Below are 25,669 nucleotides of genomic sequence, written 5' to 3'. Positions count from 1 at the left end.
AGCATGTGTTTATGAAAAGCAAGTCCTGCCTGAGAAACCCGACCTCCTTCTATGACAAGGTGACCAGCTTAGTGGATGAAGAAAAGGCTGTGGATGTTGTTTACCTGCGCTTCATTAAAGCCTTTGACACGTTTTCCCACAGCATCCTCCTGGAGAAACTGGCTGCTCATGGCTTGGACAGGTGTACACTCTGCTGGGTAAAACACTGGCTGGACGGCCGGGACCAAAGAGTGGTGCTGAATGGAGTTCAATCCATTTGGCGGCCGGTCACAAGTGATGTTCCCCGGGGCTCAGTACTGGGACCGGTTCTCTTCAATATCTTTATCAACGATCTAGACAAGGGGGTGGAGTGCCCCCTCAGTAAGTTCGCAGATGACACCAATTAAGGTGGGAGTGTTGATCTGCCTGAGTGTCGGAAGGCTCTGCAGAGGGATCTGGACAAGCTGGATCCATGGGCTGAGGCAAATGGTGTGGGGTTCAACAAGGCCAAGAGCTGGGTCCTGCCCCAGGATCACAACAACCTCACGCAGCGCTACATGCTTGGGGCAGAGTGGCTGGAAAGATGCCCAGCAGAAAAGGACCTGGGGGTGTTGGTGGCTGAATATGAGCTGGCAGTGTGCCCAGGTGGCGAAGAAGGCCCACAGCATCCGGGCTTGTACCAGTAAAAGTGTGGTGAGCAGGACTAGGAAAGTGATTGTCCCCCTGTACTCTGCACTGGTGAGGCCCCACCTCGAGTACTGTGTTCAGTTTTGGGCCCCTCATGACAAGAAGGACATTGAGGTGTTGGAGCGTGTCCAGAGAAAGGCAATGAAGCTGGTGAGGGGTCTGGAGGACAAGTCTTGTGGGGAGCGGCTGAGGGAACTGGGGTTGTTTAGTCTGGAGAAGAGGAGGCTGAGGGGAGACTTTCTCGCTCTCTACAGTTCCCTGAAAGGACGTTGTAGCAAGGTGGGGGTTGGTCTCTTCTCCCAAGTAATGAGAGAGAGGACTTGAGGGAAATGGCCTCAAGTTTTTCCAGGGGAGATTTACATTGCGTATTAGGAAAAATTTCTTCAGCTAAAGGGCTTTCGAGCACTGGAACAGGCGGCCCAGGGAAGTGGTTGAGTCACTATCACTGGAGGTATTTAATGGATGTGCAGATGTGGCACATAGGGACATGGTTTAGTGGTGGACTCGGCAGTGTCAGGTTTACAGTTGGACTCTATGATCCTAAAGGTCTTTTGCAATTCTCAATGATTCTGTGATTCTTTTGGGACTCTGGATTTTGTTTTGTCCTTGCCCCTTTTTGGGAGGGCAGGAGGTGTCACAGAATTTTCTTACACTCAGCCTCGCTCACCCTCACACCCCACGGCCACCAGGAAGAGCCCTGAGTCACCAGTGAGGGGCAGGACCTGCCTTCCCAGGGCCTGGGGGTCAAGGTTTGGCCTTTCTGCTGCATCAAACCAAGCCAAGGGGTTCCTCAGCATTACAGCCACCTGCACAGTGCCTTTGCCTACCTGCAACCACAATCTCCAGTTATCTCCTCTAACGAGTCCCTGGGGAGGCTTTGGCAGTAACGACCCTCAGTGGGGCCAATCAAGGCTTCAAGGTACTTTGCTTCTGACTTGGACTTCTGGAGCACTTTGTTCAATCTTCTCTCAGTGCCTGAGGCTCATGGACTCAGCACCAAATACACCGTGGGGCTCATTAAAAGACAGAAAGCCCTAACAAGGTGTTCATCGTTCTTGTAATTTTCTTCAAATCTTCAAGACTTGTACAGCCAATTAGAGAGGTTTCAGAGTGTAGTTAAGGAGGAGATTTCAAAGCGCACCTAAGAAAAATGTATTTTTTATTTTAAAGGATATACTATATTACTCCTGATTATCACTTATGATTAGGATAGAAGCATTCCCTGATTGTTCTGGATACAGGGTGTCCCTTCAGGGGGTCTGGACAGGGAGGAGAAGCAGTCCCTGGAGGTCTGACACTGTAGGACAGCTTTGCTCCTCACCTCCCCACCCTCCCCATTTCTGACATTGGCCACCTGGGACTGGCACCCCTGGTCCTTGCATCAGACTTCTCCACTGAAGTCTGCAGCTGGATGTCACAGCCCCATTGCCCCATCTCCCACCTGCGCTCCTCAGAGCCCTGGCTGCACCCAGGCGCAGGAGAACTTTTCCTGTTTGTAAGAAAAGAAAAGTAAAGCATAATCAGTTTTCCTAAACAATAACACACAGTCCGCAATCACACGCTCAGGACAAGCTACCTCTAATGAGGCTGCCTTTCTACAAGGGAGTTCTTATGAGAAAGAGTTTAGGAAGGTAGATAGACAAGACAGATATAAACACAATTAAGGAGTTGGCTGAGGAGACAATTAGATTGTTGAAAGACAGGCAAGCTTTGAACTCCTTGAAAGTCAAAGCAGCAGCACAGGTGAGAGGTATCTGAGCGAAGAAAGAGTAAGGGGAGGAGAAAACTGGCGAAGAATGGAAAGGGCCTTTGCCCAGAGAGTCTGCATCTGCAAAGATGACTTTAGAAATGAACATTGTCTCAGGAGAAGGGTATACATCCGAAAGATTAGAGAAAGTACACACAGTGTGTAACAGGGAGAAGAGTGGTAATGAGGTTACAGGGGAAGATCAATATTTCTTTGGAATATCCCTTTTGAAAGGTCATGGGATTGCAGAGGTCTCTGGTGAAAGAGGACAAGCAAGTGTAGCACCTGTCTTTGAAAGAGTCCAAATGTGCAACCCAGGGAGCCACAGGCTGTACAAGCTCACTTTGGTGAGGAGTGTTGTGCCATCAGAGTCCTCCGTGGTGACATTTCTGGGCACCAGCAGCAGAAGAATGTGTCCAAGAACCATCAGCATGGATTTCATAGAATAGAATCACAGAATCATAGAATTGTTGAGGTTGGAAGGGACCTTTAAGATCATCAAATCCAACCATTAACCTACCCTGGCAGAACCACTTCTAAACCATGTCCCCAAGTACCACATCTACCCTTTCTTTAAACACCTCCAGGCATGGCAAATCCACCACCTCCCTGGGCAGCCTATTCCAATGCTTGATAACCCTTTCAGTGAAAAAAAAAAAAAATCCTAATATCCAATCTAAACCTTGCTGGCATAACTTGAACCCATTTCCTCTTGTCCTATCACTTGTCACCAGGGAGAAGAGGTCAGCTCCCACCTCTCTACAAGCTCCTTTCAGGGAACTGTAGAGAGCAACAAGGTATCCCTTCAGCCTCCTCTTCTCCAGGCTAAACAACCCCAGGTCCCTCAGCCGCTCCTCATAAGGCTTGTCCTCCATACCCCTCACCAGCTTCATTGCCTTTCTCTTGACACGCTCCAACACCTCAATGTCCTTCTTGTAGTGAGGGGCCCAAAACTGAACACAGTACTCGAGGTGGGTCCTCACCAGTGCTGAGTACAGAGGGATGATCACTGCCCCAGTCCTGCTCACCACACTATTTCTGATACAAATCAGGATGTCATTGGCCTTCTTGGCCACCTGGGCACAATGCTGGCTCATATTCAGGCAGCTGTCAACTAACAGCCCCAGGTTCTTCTCCCCCAGGCAGCTTTCCAACCCCTCTGCCCCAAGCTTGTAGTGTCCATGGGGTTGTTGTGACCCAAGGGCAGGACCCGGCACTTGGCCTTGTTGAACCTGAAACCTTGTTGAACCTAAAGCCTTGTTGAACCTGTTCTTATGGAAATAAGCACAAATGAAGAGTTTCCTAAAACCAGAATTCAACAGACTACTGAAAGTCAAATTTTAACTGCCTGAAGCTCAAAGCAGCAGTGGGATTGTTGAGAGGTGTCTGAATGATGAAAGAGGAAGGGGAAGGGGAATGTAGAGAGAAATCGCAAGTGCTTCTGTGCACGTGCATTGCTGGAAAGGTGCCTTCAGACATGGCCACTTCGTTTAGGAGAGGTGGAAATACGTGAAAGATGAGGGAGATTAAATTCAGAGGCTGAGAGAGAGTCCTGACAATGCAAAGAGAGGGAAAGGTCAGTAGCTCTCGTCTTTCTGTCAATGGACATCCTGAAAACTCCTCATTTACATCTCATGGGAGAACACCAAATGTTTATTAAAATTATTCTCTTGTTTTAGCTGATGAGGTCGTGCTCATACACATGTCAAAATGTCTCAGGCTTCCAGGCAGCGCTCCGCTGTCTGACCATCAGTACCCAGTGGTACCTCCAGAGGACCCTGTGTCTCCGAAGCACATGCCTGGGCCTGGCCGCTGTCCCAGAGGAGCTGCTGGAGACCAGAGCCCCTGGGAAGCTGCAGCTGGAGCCTGGGCAGAGGGTCCCAGGCACCTACACTGGCATATCGCTCCCGTGTCCCTGCCAATGCATCCCACCCCAATTTTATGATCACTTGCCTTTGCAAACAAAGGCAGCACACAAAATCGCTGAGAAATCACTTATTAAAACAAGACAAAACCAAGCAAAGAGAATAACAACACCAAAAATGTTTGAAGTTTAGAGTTGCAAGAGGAAACCAACCAAAGCACAAATACAGGCTGGGTGCAGAATGGATAGAGAGAAGCCCTGAGGAGAAGGACTTGGAGGTGTTGGTGGATGAGAAGCTCAACATGAGCCAGAAATGTGTGCCTGCAGCCCAGAAAGCCAAGCACATCCTGAGCTTCATTAAAAGCAGCATGGCCAGCAGGTCGAGGGAGGTGATTCTTCCCCTCTACTCTGCTCTTGTGAGACTCCACCTGGAGTACTGCATCCAGCTCTGGAGCCTCCAACAGAAAAAGGACATGGACCTGTTGGAGTGAGTCCAGAGGAGGCTCACAAAGATGATTAGAGGGCTGGAGCACCTCTCCTCTGAAGACAGGCTGAGAGAGTTGGGGTTGTTCAGCCTGTATAAGAAAAGGCTCCAAGGAGACCTTACTGTGGCCTTCCATTACCTAAAGGGGGCCTACAGGAGATCTGGGGAGGCACTGTTTTCAGGGAGTGTAGCGATAGGATGAGGGATAATGGTTTGAAACTGAAAGAGGGGAGACTGAGATTAGATATTAAGAACAAATTCATTACTCCAAGGGTGGTGAGACACTGGAACATGTTGCCCAGGGAAGTGGTGGATGCCCCATCCCTGGAGGTGTTCAAGGCCAGGCTGGATGGGGCTTTGAGCAACCTGGTCTAGTGGGAGGTGTCCCTGCCTATGGCAGTAGGGTTGGAAGTAGATGGTTTTTAAATTCCCCTCCAACCTAAACCATTCTATGATTCCATGAAATATAGAGATGACATAAGCTCTCTGAGAGATCTCCTCCAGTGCTTGACTATCTTGATGGGGAGAAAGATTTTCTTCATGTTTTTCAGCTGATGCCCATTGGCCTTCCTCCTCCCATCATGCACAACAAGGAAGAGCCTGGCAGCCTTTTAATGCAAGAAGATACGGGGCAAGTCATGAAAGAGGATGAAGAGATTTGTCAAGTGTTGGTGATGTTCCCCATTTGCAGGAGGGGAAACTGCATCAAGGAGGTTTGATTGTCCCCCTTCCCTTTCTTGGCCAGAAAGCCAAGGAGGGATAACATAGCAGACAGAGGAATTGGTAATGAGCCTGTCCAAGGCAGGTGAGATGAACCTCACTGGGATAGTGGGGGTTGTTCCTGAAGTCAGTCACACAAATGTCAGGGCTGTGAGGTGTCCCCACCTCATTTGGCCTCATGCGCTCTTCGTACACACAGGGGTGTTTGGAGACACGAGTCCTTCCCTTCCACAGGCAGAGGCAGAGCATTGCAGCAGTCGTAGTGTCTCCCTGGCCTCCTGTTGCCAGTGCCAGAGGCTGGCCGGCACCTCAGCCCTGTGGTGTGTCCTCCTGCTCTTCACTCATCTGAGATGCCCCAAATCGTGAAGAATGAACAGGGGGACGTCAGTTCAAGGATGCACATTCCAGTGCTGCATTATGGGGGTTTCCCAGGGGACCTTACTCTCCAGGTGAAGTAACCTCAGGACACCGTCTGTCCCACAGTCCTTCATGGCACCCCTAAGAACAGCTGATCGCATTTGTGCTCACTTGGGTTCATCTTACCACCCGCACGCAATGTGTATGCTTCTGTCTCCTCTGTACAACGCAAACATGGTCTTCACACCTCGTCTTTCAATGTCCCTCTGTGGAGGGAAGAACAACCTCTCTGAGCTGGGTGAGAGGGCAGTGCTGGAAACGGTGCTTGTTAGTGGCTGCCCTGTGACGATTGCCCCGGGGCAGCTTCCCTGGGGTGTCCCATCAACAAAGGCAGAGACATCACCCTGCTCTGCTGCTCCTGTGTGTCCCTCCCAGGAGCCCGGGCTGTGTGAGGACACTGCTGTGTGCCCCTACCCTGCATGCTCACACACTTTAGCTGTACATTGGTGTTTCTTCCTCCCCAGCGTTTCCAAGCCCAGCCGTCCCAGCCCCTTCCCAGCAATCCCCACTCCTCTACCTTCTCCCCAGCCGAGCAGAGCAGCCCGGTCTGGTTGGGCCTTGCAGCAAGGAGGAAACGGAGGTAAGTGGCAGTGTCTCTTCTGCTGTCATGTCCTGGAGATCCCATCCCAGGAAGCGTGCAGCCCCCGTTACCAGTGGCGCTCCCCAGGAAAGCACAGAGTCCTGGACCCGGTGCTCCTCCGGCAGCTTCTGCTGTCCCAGCCGCAGGGCAACCTGGCCCAAGCTGGCACTCACAGCCAAGTGTTTCTCTTTCCATGTCTCCCCTGCACACACACCGTTCCCTGCTCTTCTCCCAGGACATCCCACCTGTCCACAGAGCCTTTCCCAAGGTCAGCACGTCTGTGCTGGCTCAGCCAGTCATTGCTGCGCCCTGTCCCCATGGTCCCCACAGCCCTCGAGCTGGTGATGCTGCTCTGCAGAGCAAGTGGGCTGTGGTGCCCAGGACCAATGGGCTGATTCTGCTGGGCTGTGCTGGTCAGGCTGGGAGGCAGACCCAGCTGATGGTGGTCACTGCCACTGAGCACCTCCCACACAAGCTCTTAGGTGGCCATGGAAGGTGCTCAGAGGTACCCTGCCTTACTCCAGTGCTGTGAGATGTGTTTGGGTTCTGCGCTGGATCCAGTCTGTGAAAGTTCACTGAGGGTAAAATGAATCACTTGCCAGACTCCTTTCCCTGGGCCAGCTGTCTCCCTCGCGGCTGCAGAGCTCTCATTTGCAGGCTCATACACAGACTTGGTGTGTTGTCTGTGGGTGACACCACAATGGACAGGCTCGTGCTCAGTCGGCACCATTCGCTGCTGACTCCCTGGCACACGCTGTCCCTGCAGATCCCTTGTGCTCTTCTGGCAGCTCCCAAGTCCCTCCAGAAAAACGCTGCTCTGCCATCAGCCCTATGAACTGCTGCAGAGCCCCAGGCAGGTTCGTTGGAGACCATTCACTGTCTGCATGGGCCCTGGCCACCAACAAGCAACACCTGAACCAGCCCTAAGTCCCTAGAAGGCCATCCTGGGACCACAATCTCATCGCACTGAGCCCAAAGAGAACAAACAAAGCAACAAGGCTCTTTAGAGTCTATTCCTTGGGCATGTTCCTGAGAGCAACTTTGGAAGAAGACCGAAGCCTTCAAGCACTGTGTTGAGGACATCCCCTGTCATAATGGAGATGCCGTTATAGAGGTCAGCTGTGTCACAGAAGTGCTCATGGCCTGTCCCTGCCTGCAGTCACAGGACTACCACACAGCAGGACTGTGACCCCTGAGGCCTTACACCTACACAAGGGCTCCAAATGAGAGCGTGGCAGTGGCAAGAGAGCAGCTCTGGCAAGACCGAGGCTGGTGCGCCCTGGCAGTGCTGCTGTGCTGGGACTCGTTCCCCTCCACCTCTGCACACAGGCACTGCCCTGTGTCTTTACAGAGGTCTCAGAGGAAGGATCTAAGACAAACAAGTCACTGCAGGGTCCTTTCTTTTGTTTGAATACACAGAGAGCACTGCACCTGATTTACACAGTCTGTGGGTCAAATTCTACAGGTACACAATGAATTAGAAGTGGGAAGAATAATACAATTTTGCTGAGCACAACATTATAACAAGAAAAACAAAGAAGCACACATACACACAGCAAAAACCTGAGAAGACAGGCTGGGCCTGTAAAGAGTTACACTCTGAATGCTGTGCAGAAGAAAACAGGCACTCTATTGCTTCTGAAAAACATCCAACCATCATTTTTCTCAGAGCATCCTTGAGCTCCTGGTTCCTCATGCTGTAGATGAGGTGTTCACTGCTGGAGGCAACACCGAGTACAGCACTGTCACCACCAGGTCAAGGGATAGGGAGGTGAGATAGACAGGGGCTTCAGGTGGGTAAACGCTGATGTGCTGACAAACAGAGGCCATGAGGAGGTGAGGGAGGAACATGGGAAAGACTTTGTGCTGCCCCTGCTCCGAGGGGATCCTCATCACAGCCCTGAAGATCTGCACATAGGACAGCACAATGAAAACAAAACCGCCAAATCCAAAAACAATACTAATCACAAGTACTGCATCTTCTCTGTGGTAGGTGTCTGAGCACGGGAGCTTGAGGATGTGGGGGATTTCACAGAAGAACTGGTGCAGGGCATTGCCCTGGCAGAGGGGCAGTGAAAATGTATTGGCCATGTGCAGCACAGCATAGGGAAAAACACTGCCCCAGACAGCTGCTGCCATGCGGACACAAGCTCTGCTGCCCAGGAGGGTCCCGTAGTGCAGGGGATGGCAGGTGGCAATGTAGTGTTTGTAAGCCATGAGAGTGAGAAGAGAAAACTCTGCTGCAACTCAGAAAAAGAAAAAAAAAAAAAAAAACAAAAACAAAACACAAACCAAACACCTGAACAGCACATCCTGAGTAAGAGGTGGCCCTTGTTTCCCACAGAGAATTGGCCATGGCTTTGGGGAGGGTGGTGAAGGAGCCCAGGTCAAGAACAGAGAGGTTGAGGAGGAAGAAGTACATGGGGATGTGGCGGAGGTGGTTGCAGGCGATGGCGGTAATGATGAGGCTGTTTCCCAGGAGGGCAGCCAGGTAGATGCCCAGGAAGAGCCAGAAGGTCAAGAGCTGCAGCTCCCGAGTGTTTGCACATGCCAGAAGGAGGAACTGGGTATTGGAGCTGCTATTGAACAGCTACTCTGGGCATGGCACACTGCTGAAAGAGAAGACATGGACAAGTTAAGGGAGACATCTTTGAGCCCATCCTGTGCTCTTTCCCAACAAATTCCCTGATAATTTTTTCTTTGGCATACTTTCCTCCATTTCTGGGAGGACATGTGTTGAAGGACATGTGTCTGAAGGACATGTGTTAGGCACCAGGACTGAAGGACAGCAGCAAAATAATGAGGCTTCTGGGTCAATACTTCCTTCAGTGAAAACCCTGACACAGTGTCCCAGCCTTCCTTTCCACAAAACCCTTCCAGAGGGGTTGATGGCCACAGGGCCACCGTCTCATTGCAATTACAGAGACATGGTGGGATAGCTCGCAGGACTGGAATGCTGTCATGGACGGCTATGTACTGTTTTGGAAAGACAGGTCAGCGGTGTGAGGTGGTGGAGTTTCTTTCTATGGGACAGAGCAACTGGAATGTCTTGAGCTCTGCCTGCAGCTGGATGAAGAACGTGTTGAGAGCTTATCGTTAAGAATTAAGGGACAGGCTAATGTGGGAGACCCTGCTGTGGGTGTTTACTACAGACCACCAGATCAGGAAGAGGAAGTTGATGAGGCCTTCTACAGACTGCTGGAAATAGCCTCATGGTCACAGGCCCTGGTTCTCACGGGGGACCTCAGCCACCCCGATATTTGCTGGAAACAACACAGCCAGGCACACACAATCCCGGAGGTTTCTGCAGAGCATTGATGAGAACTTTCTGACACAGTTGGTGGGGAAACCAACGAGGAGAGGTGCGCTGCAGGACGTATTACTGACAAATAAAGGAGGACTAGTTGGGGATGTGAAGGCTGGGGGTAGCCTTGGCTGCAGTGACCATGAGATGGTGGAGTTCTGGATCCTGCGTGGAAGAAGCAGGGCAAAAAGTAGAATTACAAGCCTGGACTTCAGGAGGGCTGACTTAGGCCTCTTCAAAGACATACTTGGAGGAATCCCATGGGCAAAGGGTTTGGCAGGAAGGGGGGTGCAGGAGAGCTGATTAATAGAAAAGTTCCACTTCCTCCAAGGTCAAGATGGGTGCATGCCTATGAGTAATAAATCAGGCAGAGGAGGCAGGAAATCTGCATGGATAAGCAAGGACCTTCTGGAAAAACTCGGGTGCAAGAGGGAAGTTTACAGAATGTGTAGAAAGGAACTGGCCACTTGGGAGGAGTATATAAACATTGCGAGAGTACGTAGGGATGGAACTAGGAAGGCTGAAACCCACTTGGAATTAAACCTGGCAAGGGGTGTCAAGGACAATAAGAAGGGCTTCTCCAAGTACATCAGTAGTAAAAGGCAGACCAGGGAAAATGTGGGCCTGCTACTGAATGAGGTGGGTGCCCTGGTGACGGAAGATGCAGAGAAAGCAGAGTTACTGAATGCCTTCTTTGCTTCAGTCTTTGCTGTTAAGGCCGGCCCTCAGCAATCCCAGACTCTGGACAGAAGAGAAGGAGTCTGGAAAAAAAAAGATTTTCCCTTGGTTAAGGAGAATCAGGTTAGAGATCATTTAGGTAAACTTGACACCCACAAATCCATGGGTCCTGATGGGTCACAGCGCAGGAATGTTGAGGGACCTGACAGATGTTATTTCGAAGGTGCTCTCCATCATCTTTGAATGGTCACGAGGGACAGGAGAAGTGCCTGAGGACTGGAGGAGAGCCAAAGTCATGCCTATCTTCAAAAAGGGCAGGAAGGAGGACCCAGGAAACAGGAGGCCGGTCAGCGAGACCTGGAAAGGCTGGAGAGCTGGGTGGAGAGGAACATAATGAAATTCAACGAGGGCAAATGTAGAGTCCTGCACCCTGGGAGGAAAAATGCCATGCACCGATAAAGGTTGGGGGTTCACCTGCTGCAAAGCAGCTTTGCCGAGAGGGACCTGGGAGTCCTGGTGGACAATAAGTTGACCATAAACCAGCAATGTGCCCTGGTGGCGAAGAAGGCCTATGGTCTCCTGGGGTGCATTACAAAAGAGTGTGGCCAGCAGGTGGAGGGAGGCCATCCTTCCCCTCTGCTCTGCCCTGGTGAAGCCACATCTGGAGTACTGTGTCCAGTTCAAGAAACACAGGGAACCACTGGAAAGAGTCCAGTAGAGGGCTACAAAGATGTTCAGGGGACTGGAGCACCTCTCTTATGAGAATCAGCTGAGAGAGGTGGGTACGTTTAGCCTGGAGAAGAGAAGGCTGAGAGGGGATCTCCTCAATGCTTATCAATTTCTAAAGCACGGGTGTCAAGAGGATGGGGCCAGACTCTTTTCTGTGCTGCCCAGTGACAGGACAAGGGGAAATGGGCACAAACTGGAACACAGGAAATTCCATCTGAACACAAGGAAAAACATCTTTACTTTGAGGGCACCAAAGATCTGGAAGAGGCTGTCCAGAGAGGCTGTGGAGTGTCCTTCTGTGGAGATATTCAAAAGCCGCCTGTCTGCATTGCTGTCCAGCCTGCTGTAGGGGACCCTGCTTTCGCAGGGGGGTTGCACTAGACAATCTCCAAGGGTTCCTTCCAACCCCTACCATTCTGTGATTCTGTGATCCTGTGATTCTGTGATCTTCTATGATTTCTGTTGGCCAGAGGGATTCCCCACCAGTGCCCACCGATGCTGCCCTGTCTCTCAAAAGTGCTCCATTAGAGCTTGCAGTTCTATGTACATGTCCTGAACCACCTCTGGCACCTCAAATGCCACCAGGTGTTTGCATTGGAAAAGCTCCCTCCTGGCGTCTGTCTCCATTACTCAAAGGGCAGCTCAGAGAAGGATCTCACACTGATTTAGGGCAGCTGAGCTGAGGCAAGAGGAATCCTCCCTCTGGTGGGTCTGTGGGGTGCACTGGAGAAGCTGAATGTCCCTCCGGCCTCAGGAACACTGCTGAGAGCTGAGATGCCTCATTGACTTGGCTCAATCCCTGCCCTGCACCGGTGGGAATGATCCCCGGCCCATCACTGCCTCCGTGCCCTGCCTGGCAATGGGGCAGGAATGGGGGTTTCCAGAGGGGAACACGGACACCTCCTGTAGGTCCGTACAACCTGGCAGAGCAATTCCCACCACAGGGATCAGTCCATCCAGGGTTCAGAAAGGGACAGTCAGTAATGACTTCATTCTACTTCAAACTCTGCTCCCCAGGGGAGACCCCGCTGCCTTGGAGGAGCTCTCAGCCCTGGAGGCGCAGGGACACCTCGAGGGATTGCGGCAGTGCGGGAAGGAGGCAGAGAAAGGCCCAGCGGGTCCTCTGCTGCTGAGCTGGGCCGTGCTGCTGGGACGGAGGGAGCTCCTGGCAAGCGGGCAGCGCTGCAGAGAGACAGCTCTGCCCAGGAGCAGCTCCTCTGCACAGCGCAGCAGGGCTGAGGGCACTGCCTGCAGGCAGCGAGGGCAGAGCAGGGAGGCGGAGAGAGGTTGAAGGCAGTCTGGAGAGGGAGGATGCTGAGGGCGAGTCGGGGGAGAGCTCTTCCCAAAGCAGAGCAGCTGCAGTAGCTGGATAGATCTCCAACAGCTGGCACCTCCCACAGCCCGTGGGATCTTTCAGGAGGACGCTCACAACTTCTCTGCTGTGGAAGAAGAGGACATTCTCTAGATTGGGGCTTCCCTGCTTCACCATCAGAGGCACGAGCATGACGGCTGCCTTCTCCCAGGAACGGTCAAAGGGCTGTGAAGGTGGGTGTGCAGGCAGGGGTGGGCAGGGCTGTCCTTGCCAGCAGGGTCCCTGCACCCCGGGGGCTGTGTGCCAGAGCAGGGACTCTGCCGCCTGCCAGGGTCAGCTCTCCGCCTGCCAGGGCAGCTCCCACGTAGCTTCTGTGGGGAGAAGCTGTGGGTGGAAGGAGTGACCCCTGGTGGGGAAGGGTCATTCTGTATTTTAGAGGGACATGTGTGCGTCAGGACTGTTTACACCTCCAGATCACCTCTGGGCATTCCTGAGGGCACATTTCATGTTTGAGTTCCCTGAACAGTAGAGGGTCTGTCTTTTGATGTTTCCCATCTTGGTTGGCTGGGTGGGCAGTGGCAGATGTACAATGGGACATTAAAAAAAAGGTCAAAGGAGGGATCCCTGTAGAGATAAGGAGCTTTCCGGAGTCCGTGTCTTCGGTTTCCACCTCTGGGTGCTACAGACAGCACCAGCATCCCCTTTCCAGTCTCACCAGGGTCTGTGGCACCTGCCCTTTAGCCCCTGCACACACGCAGAGGCTGCAGGGCAGAGCTGGGCACACGGGGGCTGCCATGGGGTCTGTGAGCACTGGCAGGGAAGAGACGTGGGGGCAGGGAAAGAGCTGCTGGCAGGGAGAGCTGCAGGCAGTGGAGATGGGCAGGGAAGGAGGGAGACTGCTCCTGGAAGCCCTGCTGCAGGGGAGATAGGGGCACCTCCAGCCACCCCTGCAGTGCAGATGCCTTCCCTGAGCCACCCAGCACAGCCCTCAGCCCTCACGGCCATGAGCTCTGGGGTGGGAGTCAGCTCTGTGCCCGGCAGAGCAGCAGGAGAGGCGAGGGGCATCCCTCCTGCCACGTGCCCCATTGCTGCTGCCCAGCGGTGGGGCTGAGGGCACCTGCCCTGCATGATCAGTGTCATGGCGGTGGCGTGCCCAGCAGGGTGAGGGTAACGCTGTCCTGAGTGCCCGGCTGCCTCTCCCCGTGCCTCTCCCAGTCAGACCCTCATGGGATGTCTCCTGGTTTCTTCATGTGTCTCCTTTAAAGTTATCTTTTTATTGCTGTCAGCGTACTTGGGGATGGGAATTTCAGCTGCACAGTCCCACACTGATCTTCTTCCACTCCTGCCGGTGTGTCCATGGGAACCGGTGTCCCAGCTTTCCTCTGACCTGTGGGGCTGTGGGCAATGCAGGCCGTGGGGGTGGGGAAGGAGTCCATTTTCTCTCACTGAGATCCCATAAATTGGGTATGTCTTTTCGGTGTCCATGGAAGCTGTGAGCTGCCCTCCAGGATGCCAACCTGTCCCATAGCACCTTTGTGTTATCGCAAAGCCCCACAGAGAAACACAGAGACTCTGTGACTGAGGAAATGCTGTTGGGTGGGTGAAATGAGCCGTGGGTGTCCTTGGCTAGAGGTGGGCTGCTGAGACTTGAGAAAGTGTGAGACATTTCATAGTCTGAGATGGATCCTTCTGCTCTCAGCACTGTCTGATGGCATAATACAAGAGGGTAATCCCCCTCCATCTCATGAAGGTGCAAGATGGAGGGACAAACCATCTCCCCTGACTCTGCTCTCTGCCCCAGGCAATCCTCATGTCTCACAGCATTCACTCTGTTCTCCTGGAGTGCAGCAGAAATGCTGAGGGTTTCTGACATCCAAGAACAATGCTCAGGGGAGGTGGGGGAGCTGTAAAATACCCAAAGCCTCTCCAACTGCCTTCTGCCATCCTGGTTCCTTAGCAGTGCATGTGCAGATGCTGACAAGCCCTTCTGCATTGTAGGTGGTTCCATCAGAACAGGTAGAACATCGGCACGGACCCCAGTCCTCACTCTTCCCAGGAACTCTTCCCTCCTCACAGCACAATCAGCAAGAGTAAACCAGACCTCGAGTCAGGAAGCTGAGGAATGTCTCCTGGAAAAGGAAAAGGGCGTATTACAGGAGGGGCAAAGTCTAAGGGAAATGGCTTTCATTTTCCTTAGGGAAATCTCTGGTAACAGACCTCGACCACGTCCCCCTGCCCAGAAGCAGCAAATGTCCAACAGCAGCTCCATCACACAGTTCCTCCTCCTGGCATTCGCAGACACTCGGGAGCTGCAGCTCTTGACCTTTGGGCTCTTCCTGGGCATCTACCTGGCTGCTTTCCTGGGAAACGGCCTCATCATCACCGCTATCGCCTGCGACCACCGCCTCCACACCCCCATGTACTTCTTCCTTCTCAACCTCTCTGTTCTGGACCTGGGTTGCATCTCCACCACTCTCCCCAAAGCATTGGCCAATTCCCTCTGGAACACCAGGGCCATCTCCTATGCAGGGTGTGCTGCTCAAGTCTTTCTGTTTGGCTTCTTCATTTCAGCAGAATTTTCTCTTCTCACCATCATGGCCTATGACCGCTACGCTGCCATCTGCCAACCTCTGCACTACGGGACCCTCCTGGGCAGCAGAGCTTGTGTCCGCATGGCAGCAGCTGTCTGGGGCAGTGTTTTTCCCTATGCTGTGCTGCACACGGCCAATACATTTTCACTGCCCCTCTGCCAGGGCAATGCCCTGCACCAGTTCTTCTGTGAAATCCCCCACATCCTCAAGCTCTCCTGCTCACACTCCTACCGCAGGGAAGTTGGGCTGATTGTGGTTAGTGCCTGTTTAGTCTTTGGGTGTTTTGTTTTCATTATACTGTCCTATGTGCAGATCTTGAGGGCAGTGCTGAGGGTCCCCTCTGAGCAGGGACGGCACAAAGCCTTTTCCACGTGTGTCCCTCACCTGGCCGTGGTCTCCCTCTTTCTCAGCACTGCCATGTTTGCCCACCTGAAGCCCCCCTTCATCTCCTCCCCATCTCTGGACCTTGTGGTGGCAGTGTTGTACTCGGTGGTGCCTCCAGCAGTGAACCCCCTCATCTACAGCATGAGGAACCAGGAGCTCAAGGATGCCCTATGGAAATTGGCCCAATGGACACTGTTTCATTGACAATAACCTGCCACCCCTTCGCTGCACATTGCCCAGGGCTTATCTTAGATCATAAGCCTAATTTTTCTCTTGTCATAACCCTGCTTATTGATATTTTTCTGGGTTTATACTACTTGTTCTAAGGCTTCATCCTACTGGGTCTGACCCTTGCACAACACTGAGTCAGATGTGGCCGGTCAGGTAACAGCTCTTATATGAAACAGGATGTCTCAGGTAGAATAGCAAGAAAAGGGAAAAACAGGGAAAAACAAAACATTGGCGGAGATAAATATTTTTTAATAGAACAGTAACAGAAAATAAAAGCAGTAGCAGTAGCAGTAACAACAACAATAATAATAATAAGTATATATAGAATAAAGTGATGCAAAATATATTACTGTCACCACCCAATGATCATTTGCCCCGCCTGTCTGGAGAAGTGATCACCGATTCCTTCCCCAAGCTGACTCACATTTACTTACTGAGCATGATGTCTATGGGATGGAACATTCCTTTGGCCAGCTTGTCTTGTCTGTGCCCCCCCACCTTCAACGGGACGTTGAAAATGTCCGTGACTTAATATAAGCATCACTCAGCAACAACTAAAACAATATGAGTTAACAATGTTATTCTCATAGTCAGTCAAAAACACAGCAGTTACCAGAAAGAATATTAACTCTATCCCAGGCAAAACCAGGACAGCGTCCGCCCCTTATTCTGTACCATCTACCTCATGCCCAGGTCTTACACTTTTCCATAAATCACCACCATTTTCCTGTCTTTCATATATGTATATATGCACACAGATATCATTCCCTTAGTCCATGGCCCATCCCACTGAAATGTCCCTTGAGTTCATTTAGTCCATGACTTTGGGCTCCATCTGTTGTAACTGTCTTTCCCGGCAGGAGACGTGGTGTGTGATGTTGAATTGTTGCGTGCTGCATCTGGAGCTCACAGCTGGTGTAGCCGGCAGGGCCCATGCCCATTATCTGTGTGTTGAAGATGTCAATCTCAAGACAATTCCCGGGTGCCAGTTGCTGCAGCAACTTCTGGTTCCATCACTTCTGCACTTTGCTCAGTTTCATCAAAGTTCATTCTTCATTAATTTAGGTCACTTTCACTGCAATGCCAGAGATAGAGCATATAGCAACTGTAGTAGTGATGACATAGAGTGGTAATTTAGCAATAAATATCATATCATTTGATTCATTGGCCATTCTCACCAAAATCAAATCCCCTTGAGGAACAAATCGATCATCCCCATCCTCCAGCATTACCCACCAAGTGCACTCAGGGCCTTAAAATAAAGGAATCCCACAGATAGTTTTGCCTTTGCTTGTGTCAGGAATAACCCAGACTCTCTTCCCGAACATATTCAGATCCTCAAATGTTACCTAACCAGGTGGCATTTGCTAAATATGTACCCCAACTTTTGAAAGTCTCACCACCCATGGCTCTCAGCGTAGTTTATAGCAGTCCGTTGTATTGTTTCATTTTCCCAGAGGCTCGTGCACGGTAGGGGATGTGATACACCCGCCCAATGCCATGCTCTTTGGCCCAGGTGTCTATAAGGCTGTTTGGAAATGAGTCCCACTGTCTGACTCAATTCTCTCTGGGGTGCCATGTCGCCATCAGACTTGCTTTTCAAGGCACAGGATAGTTGTTCAGGGCAGTGGCATGTGTAACAGGGTGTGTTTCCAGACGTCCGGTGTTTGCTTCCACCGTTGTGAGCACGTGGTGCTTGCCTTGGCGGGTTTGAGGGAGTGTGATAGAACCAATCTGCCAGGCCTCCCCGTATTGATATTTCAGCCAACGTCCTCCATATCAAAGAAGCTTTAACAGCTTGGCTTTCTTAATTGCAATAGTGAACGTGGCCAAGTCCACCCCCTGGTCACGAGCCCATCTATATGTCACATCTCTTCCTTGATGGCTTGAGGCGTCATGGGCCCACCAAGCTATGAATAGTTCACCCTTACGTTGCCAGTCCATGTCCACCTGAGCCACTTCAGTCTTAGCAGCCTGATCCACCTGCTGGTTGTTTTGATGTTCCTCAGTGGCCTGACCCTTGGGTACGTGGTCATCTACATGATGTACTTTCACAACCAGATTCTCTATCCGGGCAGCAATGTCCTGCCACAGTTCAGCAGCCCAGATGGGTCTACCTCTGCACTGCCAGTTGCTCTGCTCCCACTGCTGTAACCACCCCCACAGAGCATTTGCCACCACCCATGAATCAATATGGAGGTAAAGCACCAGCTGCGAGGGGGCTCACAGCCGGTCCCGGGTCACCCCTGCGCCTGTGATTTCACTTTGGGGCACATTCCAGAGCCACCAGACAGGCAGGGGTTGGGAGACGGTGTTGGAAGGAGGGCACAGACAAAGCGCTGTAGCACCTCCAGGAGAAGCACCTTTCACTGCCACAGGCTGTGTCGTAGGCGATAGCTTGGCTCCCAGCGACACTCATCCTCACCCAGGGAGAGGAAGATGAGTGCTGTGCTTTGCATCATCTTCAGTGAGCTTTGCCTGGAGGAGAGACTCTGTGATGGGTGGCACTGAGTTCAGTGATGACAAGAACATCCTCTGTAGCTACAGTCAATAGTTCAGGTCAGTGCTTGGAACAAGAGGGGATGGGGACACACAGCATTTCCCAGGCTGTGTCACGCTGCCTTAGTGTCTCTCCAGCGCTTCCCTCGGCACTGAACCTCTTTTCCAGCACTTCCCCACAGTCCTGGTGCCTCCCTGGACACCGGAATTCATCCCCAACCCAAGATCTCACAGCAGCGCTGGAAGCGGTGTCTGACGAACCCCCAGATGCGGTGCAGGGCTGGAGCACGGCCAGCCGGGCTTGTCTGCCGTGGGGTGGGAGGTGTTCCTTCCCCACACAGCGCCATTCTCTGGTGGTCTTGTTGAAGCAAGGAGGACACTGGCCCTGTGGCTCTCTGTTCACAGCTGGAGGCGGTGACTCCTTGTTAAAACAACCGGCTCGTAACACATGAATTAATAAACCCCACGGCCTCCCAACGTGGCTACTGCTCATGACCAAATTGGTGCCCCGGGAAGGAGGCATAGGGGATAACGGGGTCCGGGTTTAATGCAGAAAGATGCTTTTCCCCCAGCACTGCTTTGCTTTGAAAAAATCCCTGAAAAGGGCTTTGTTTTCCACCCACTGGAGCAATGCCGGGAAGGTCTTCTATAAAATCCCCGGCACTTCACCTGAAATGATGCGGCTCATTATCGAGTACGCCTACACCGGCACAGTACCGGTCACGGCCGACAACATTGAACGTTTGCTGATAGCGGCTGACCAGTTCAACGACATGGGCATCGTCAGACTGTGCTGTGAGTTCTTAAAGTCCCAGCTGTGCTTGGAGAACTGCGTCGGCATCTGGAGATTCACCAAGTATTACTACTGCCTTTATTATTGACTTTATTATTGACCTGCGGGAAGCAGCCCACGCGTTCATCCCCCATCACTTGGAAAGGGTGACCAGGGTGTCGAGAGAGTTTCTGGAGCTCTCCGTCAATGAGCTCCAGCGCGTCCTGCAGAAGGAGCAGATCCGTGGGAAAGAAGACGCCGTGTTCAAAGCCGTTCTGCAATGGATGGCTCACGACCCGCAGAACAGGAGGCAGCAGGTTGCAGTCTTGCTGGGCAAGGAAGAGTGGAAGGGGGGACAGAGGGCATTTATTTAAAACAAGGAAAGTCTAGGTTATTCTTAGCTTAGAAAAAATAAACTCAGCATTTTTGACAGTAAGGACTTTGCTTGAAACTTTTGAAATCCTGCCTTCACAAGGGTATAAATTTGTAGTTCGTATTCACTGTACATACACGCCACTCACCCGAATCCCATTGCTTGTTGGCACGTGCATGGTTTCCGAAGGCACACACACTGACACTGACACTATGGAAATGATCAGGTGTCTGTTGTCTATGAGTGCCCAGGCCACAGTTGTGTGAGGCATTGCACAAGCATCGGAAATCCTTGCCCAAAAGAGTTTGCAAACCACCTGTTCTTTTCGACTGGGCTCGAAAGGGGGACCATCTTGCATAGGGGAGGATGGCACATCGCTCTCATGTTCTTGAGGCAGTCCTATTCGAGTCATGGTTTCAGTCAGAGTCCTTCCTGAACGATCATTGCCTGGGAGGACAGCACCATAAAGGCAGTCAAGTGCCTTCGGGGCCACCCCTGGGGACAATTCTCGGCCTTCGAGGATAACATCATGAAAACTTTCCAACTGCCCATGCTGTCCCAGGAGAGAGATTGGGACACAAAGTATGGAATTACATGAGTGATTCTCTGTTCACGAGCACGAGTGGTCCCAGTCAAATTGGGACACCCCAAATGCAGTTTCACACATGGTTCTTATACCTTTAGAGCATTCAGGTACAACACAATTTGAGTGATCGCTACTTAACACGCACACGCAGGCTGCTGTTTGGCAAAGCAACTCTCATGCTGTGGCATCATCATCCACCTGCTGCTCTCCTAATGGAGACGTCCCTGGAGTCGGTCTTCTGCAGTTCCTTATCTCTGATGCCAGATGAGGGGAGGGTTTCACAGGGGTGTCAGAGGGGCTGGGAGGCTGGCGTCATCCGCGCAGTGCTGGAGTATCCTTTCTTCTTCAGGCTGGGGGCTGTCTTCTCCTCCCGACAATGAGCTGGGTCCTGTAGTCATGCTGACTGAACCATGGCTATGCAGTACGCAATAGAAATGCTGTATATCTTAAGAAAGTTCATACAGTTTCGTACTCTAAAGAGTAATTGTTACAATAGTTCGGGAAAGAGATTTTCCTAACAGTCCCTCCTTTTCCTTTCACCGTCAGGGTCACACTATACTCTTCATTATTTAAGTCGTAAGTCAAGTTCATAAGGTAATATTACACTGTAAACACACCCATCTAATTAGAAAGCAAAACAAGAGAGTGAATACAACAACCCAAATCCTTTCAGTTCACAGTCCTGTTCTTAAGTCTGGGAGCCAAGAGGTTAGCCACCCAAAGAGATTTAGGGGAGATCCCTGCCCTATTTTGTGTAATATTTTTAAATGAGTCTTTCTCTTGTTTCTCTCAGTTTTGTTTTTCTGGTCTTGACTGACATAAAAACCCCAGCAGCTCTTATTCAAGAACGCACCTACTCTGTCCTGTATTTCTAAAAGGTGCTCTAGAGCTAAGCCATTCTATATTACCATTTTTGATAAAAATTTTATTTCTTTCTCTAAGGCTGTCATACTGCCTGCCCTCATTAATGGCTTTTTCTAATTCTGTTGGCACATTCGCAGTAGCCCTTTCTAGTTTTGCAGTCCCTCACTGTGGGATAAAATCTGATACAGACAGGTGGAACTCAGTGCCACATTATCAAAGGCATTTGTGAAAGGCAGGTCCTGCTTGACTAACCTGATCTCCTTCTACAACGTGGTCACGCGCTCAGTGGATGAGGGAAAGACTGTGGATGTTGTCTATCTGGACTTTAGTGAAGCCTTTGACACTGTTTCCCACAGCATTCTCCTGGAGAAACTGGCTGCTCATGGCTCGGATGGGCACACGCTTTGCTGGGTAAAAAATGTCTGGAAGGCCGTGCCCAGAGAGTGGTGGTGATCGGAGTTAATTGCAGTTGGCGGGCGGTCAGGAGTGGTGTCCCCCAGGGCTCAGTGCTGGGTCCAGTCCTGTTTAACCTCTTTATCAATGATCGGGATGAGGGGATGGAGTGCTCCCTCAGTCAGTTTGCGGATGACAGCAAGCTGGGGGGGAGTGTTGATCTGCCTGAGGGTAGGGAGGCTCTGCAGAGGGATTCGGACAGACTGGACCCATGGGCCAAGGCAGACTGTAGGAGTTTCAATGAGGCCAAGTGCTGCGTCTCACACTTTGGCTACAACAAGCCCCGCCAATGCTACAGGCTTGGGAAGGAGTGTCTGGAAAGCTGCTCAGCAGAGAGGGACCTCTGTTGGTTGACAGTAGCTGAACGTGAGCCAGCAGTGTTCCCAGGTGGCCAAGGCGGCCACCATCATCCTGGCCTGTATCAGGACTAGTGTAGTCCTGATTTTCCCCCTGTACTGGGCACTGGGGAGGGCGCATCTTGAGTGCTGTGTTCAGTTTTGGGGCCCTCACCACAAGAAGGACATTGAGGCACTGGAACGTGTCCGGAGAAGGGCATCGAAACCGGTGAGGGGTCTGGAGTACATGTCTTATGAGGAGCGGCTGAGGGAACTGGGGTTGTTTAGCCTGGAGAAAAGGAGGCAGAGGGGAGACCTTATCGTTCTCTAAACATATCTGAAAGGAGGTTGCAGAGAGGTGGGGGTCCACCTGTTCTGTCAGGTAACAGGTGTTAGAACAAGAGGAAATGGTTCAATTTGCACCAAGGGAAGTTTCAACTGGATATTAGGAAGAATTTCTTTATTGAAAGGGTCATCAGGCATTGGAATGCGTTACTCAGGGCAGTGGTGGAGTCCTCATCCCTGGAGGTGTTTAAGGGTTGTGTAGATATAGTGCTGAGGGACATGGTTTAGTGATGGGCTTGTCTGTGTTAGGGTAATCATAGAATTAGTGAGGTTGGAAGGGACCTTTAAGATCATCAAGTCCAACCATTAACCTACCCTGATAAAAACACCACCACTTCTAAACCATGTCCCTAAGCACCTCATCTACCCTTTTCTTAAACACCTCCAGGGATGGTGAATCCACCACCTCTCTGGGCAGCCTATTCCAATGTTTAATAACCCTTTCAGTGAAAAAATGCTTCCTAATATCCAATCTAAACCTGCTCTGACATAACTTGAACCCATTTCCTCTTGTCCTATCACTTGTCACCAGGGAGAAGAGGTCAGCTCCCATCTCTCTAAAACCTCCTTTCAGGTAGTTGTAGAGGGTGATAAGGTCTCCCCTCAGCCTCCTCTTCTCCAGGCTAAACAACCCCAGATCCCTCAGTCGTTCCTCATAAGGTTTGTCCTCCAGACCCTTCACCAGCTTTGTAGCCCTTCTCTGGACACGCTCCAACACCTCAATGTCCTTCTTGTAGTGAGGGGCCCAAAACTGAACACAGTACTCGAGGTGAGGCCTCACCAGTGCCGAGTACAGGGGGATGATGACTTCCCTAGTCTGGCTCTATTCCTGATGCAGGCCAGGATGCTGTTGGCCTTCTTGGTTGCCTGGGCACACTGCTGGCTCATGCTCAGCCGGCTGTCCACCAACACCCCCAGGTCCTTTTCTGCCAGGCAGCTTTCGAGCCACTCCGCCCCCAGTCTGTAGCGCTGCATGGGGTTGTTGTGACCCAAGTGCAGGACCCGACACTTGGCCTTGTTGAACCTCATACCATTGGCCTCTGCCCATCTGTCCAGCCTGTCCAGATCCCTCTGCAGAGCCAATCTACCCTCAAGCAGATCAACACGCCCACCTATCTTAGTGTCGTCTGCGATCTTACTGAAGGTGCATTCGATCCTCTCATCCAGATCATTGATAAAGATATTGAAGAGAACGGGCCCCAGCACCGATCCCTGGGGGACACCACTTGTCACTGGACACCAACTGGATTTAATTCCATTTACCACCACTCTGTGGACACGGCCATCCAGCCAGTTTTTTACCCAGCGAAGAGTACACCTATCCAGGCCATGAGCAGCCAGTTTCTCCAGGAGAATGCTATGGGAAAAGGTGTCAAAAGCCTTGCAAAAATCCAGGTAGATAACATGCACAGCTTTTCCCTCCACCACTAAGTGGGTCACCTTGTCATAGAAGGAGATCAGGTTTGACAGATTTTAATGATTGGACTATGTGATCTTACAGGTCTTCTCCAATATAGGAGTTTCTGTGATACTGTGATTCTGTGATGATGGCCCTGGGGCAACCTCGCCGGGGTGTCCAGTGGGCACAGGCACAGCCCAGACCCTGCTCGTCTGGTCCCTCATGTCTCTCGCAGGAGCCCGGCTGTGCCAGGACACTGCTGTGTGTCCCCACCCTGCACACTCCCACACTTCAGCTCTTCCCTGGGGTTTTCCTCTCTGGGGCATTTCCCATCCCCACCAGCCCAGACACTCCCTGAACCTGGCTATCTCCTGCCCTCTCCCCAGCACAGACCAGCAGAGCAGCCCCATTGGGACTCGTCCCACAGCAGGATGTGCAGGCCAGTGAGACTGTCCACCCAGCCGGCATGCTGAGGAGATCTCCACCCCAGGCAGCTTGCAGCCCCAGCTGCCAAATGTCCTCCCAGGATGGCATGAGAGAATTGGCCCAGGGCACCCTCAGGAAGGTCCTTTGGCCCCAGGGACAGGCAGCCTGCCCCGAGCTGCCCCACTGCAGCAAAGGGTTCCTCTTGCTATGGCTGCCCTGCACACACACGGTGCCCTGCTCTTCTCCCGCCACAGCCCATATCCCCTCAGAGCCTTTTCCCGAGAGAGCTCATCCGTGCTGGCCTGGCCAGCCGTTCCTGCACCCCCTCCCCAGGCGTCCCACAGCCCCCGAGCTGGTGGTGCGGCTCTGCAGAGCCGGGGGCTGTGGTGCCCAGGGCCATGCTGGTCAGGCTGGGAGGCAGACCCAGCTCAGATGGCTCCTGCCCCCTCCACCTCAGCACACAGATGAGGCCCCTGCAGCTATAGAGAACATCTTGGAGAATGGGTCTCAGACAAACAAGTCAGTGCAGGGCCCTTTGTTTAAACACACAGAGAGAGCAGCTCCTTATTTGCACAAGGTCTCTGGTTCACACAAGACAGGCAGATGCTGACATAGAAATAGGATAAAGGATGACTCTGTTCTTTTGTTGACAGCATTCATACAACCATGAAAAGCCAAACACCAAGGAAACAAAAGGAAAAAACTTTCCAAAGAGAGTCTGGGCCTGTAATGTATTACATTATGAGTGAGATACAGAACAAGATGGGCAGTTCATTTCTGCTTCTGAAAAGAAACCAGTCATCCATTTCCTTAGGGCATCCTTGAGCTCCCAGTTCCTCATGCTGTAGATGAGAGGGTTCACTGCTGGAGGCACCACTGAGTACAGAAATGACACCAACAGGTTCAGGGATTTGGAGGAGATGGAGGGGGGCTTCAGGTTAGCAAACATGGCAGTGCTGAGAAAGAGGGAGACCACAGTCAGGTGAGGGAGGCACGTGGAAAAGGCTTTGTGCCGTCCCTGCTCAGAGGGGATCCTCATCACAGCCCTCAAGATCTGAACATAGGACACCACAATAAAAACAAAACACCCAAAGGCTAAACAGGCGCTAACAACAAGAAGCCCAGCTTCCCTGAGGTAAGCATCTGAGTAGGAGAGCCTGAGGATGTGGGGGATTTCACAGAAGAATTGGTTCATAGCACTGCCCTGGCAGAGGGGCAGTGAAAATGTATTGGCCGTGTGAAGGAGAGCATAGAGAAACCCACTGGCCCAGGCAGCTGCTGCCATGCAGACACAAGCTCTGCTGCCCAGGAGGGTCCCGTAGTGCAGGGGTTGGCAGATGGCAATGTAGCGGTCATAGGCCATGACAGTGAGAAGAGAAAACTCTGCTGAAATGAAAAAGACAAAGAAAAAGAGCTGTACAGAACAGTCTGCATAGGAGATGTCCCTGGTGTTCCAGAGGGAATTGGCCATGGCTTTGGGGAGAGTGGTGGAGATGGAGCCCAGGTCCAGAACAGAGAGGTTGAGGAGGAAGAAGTACATGGGAGTGTGGAGGCGGTGGTCACAGGCAATGGCGGTGATGATGAGGCCGTTTCCCAGGAGGGCAGCCAGGTAGATGCCCAAGAAGAGCCAGAAGATCAAGAGCTGGAGTTCTCGTGTGTCTGCAAATGCCAGGAGGAGGAAGTGGGTGATGGAGCTGCTGTTGGACATCTGATCCCTTTGTTCATGAGGTTCTGCCAAAGGAGGAAAACACACTCACAGGTTAGGACTGCTCTGAGCACATCTCTTCACATTCCTGTGTCCCATTCTCCTCTGTCCTTCCCAAACACACATTGCCTTCCTCCTTCCTTTCAGGACCTTTTGACTTCCCCAAGTTCTGAGCTCTGCTTTGTGCTGGCCATACATGACATGA

General features: G+C 51.8%; 1 protein-coding gene across 1 annotated transcript; it reads right to left on the bottom strand.

Annotated features, from left to right (window-relative positions):
• Window positions 1-24,498: 24,498 nt before the first annotated feature.
• LOC309685484 (olfactory receptor 14J1-like) lies at window positions 24,499-25,467 on the bottom strand (the record flags this gene model as incomplete). Its single annotated transcript, XM_082501247.1, has 1 exon — window positions 24,499-25,467. The coding sequence occupies one exon, from the start codon at window positions 25,465-25,467 to the stop codon at window positions 24,499-24,501; it is 969 nt and encodes a 322-aa protein (XP_082357373.1).
• Between the last annotated feature and the right edge of the window lie 202 nt (window positions 25,468-25,669).

This window comes from Vanellus vanellus, assembly GCF_965231255.1.
Source record: "Vanellus vanellus genome assembly, contig: HAP1_SCAFFOLD_76, whole genome shotgun sequence".
Taxonomy (NCBI): Eukaryota; Metazoa; Chordata; class Aves; order Charadriiformes; family Charadriidae; genus Vanellus; species Vanellus vanellus.
This window is presented reverse-complemented; position numbering and strand designations above follow the sequence as displayed.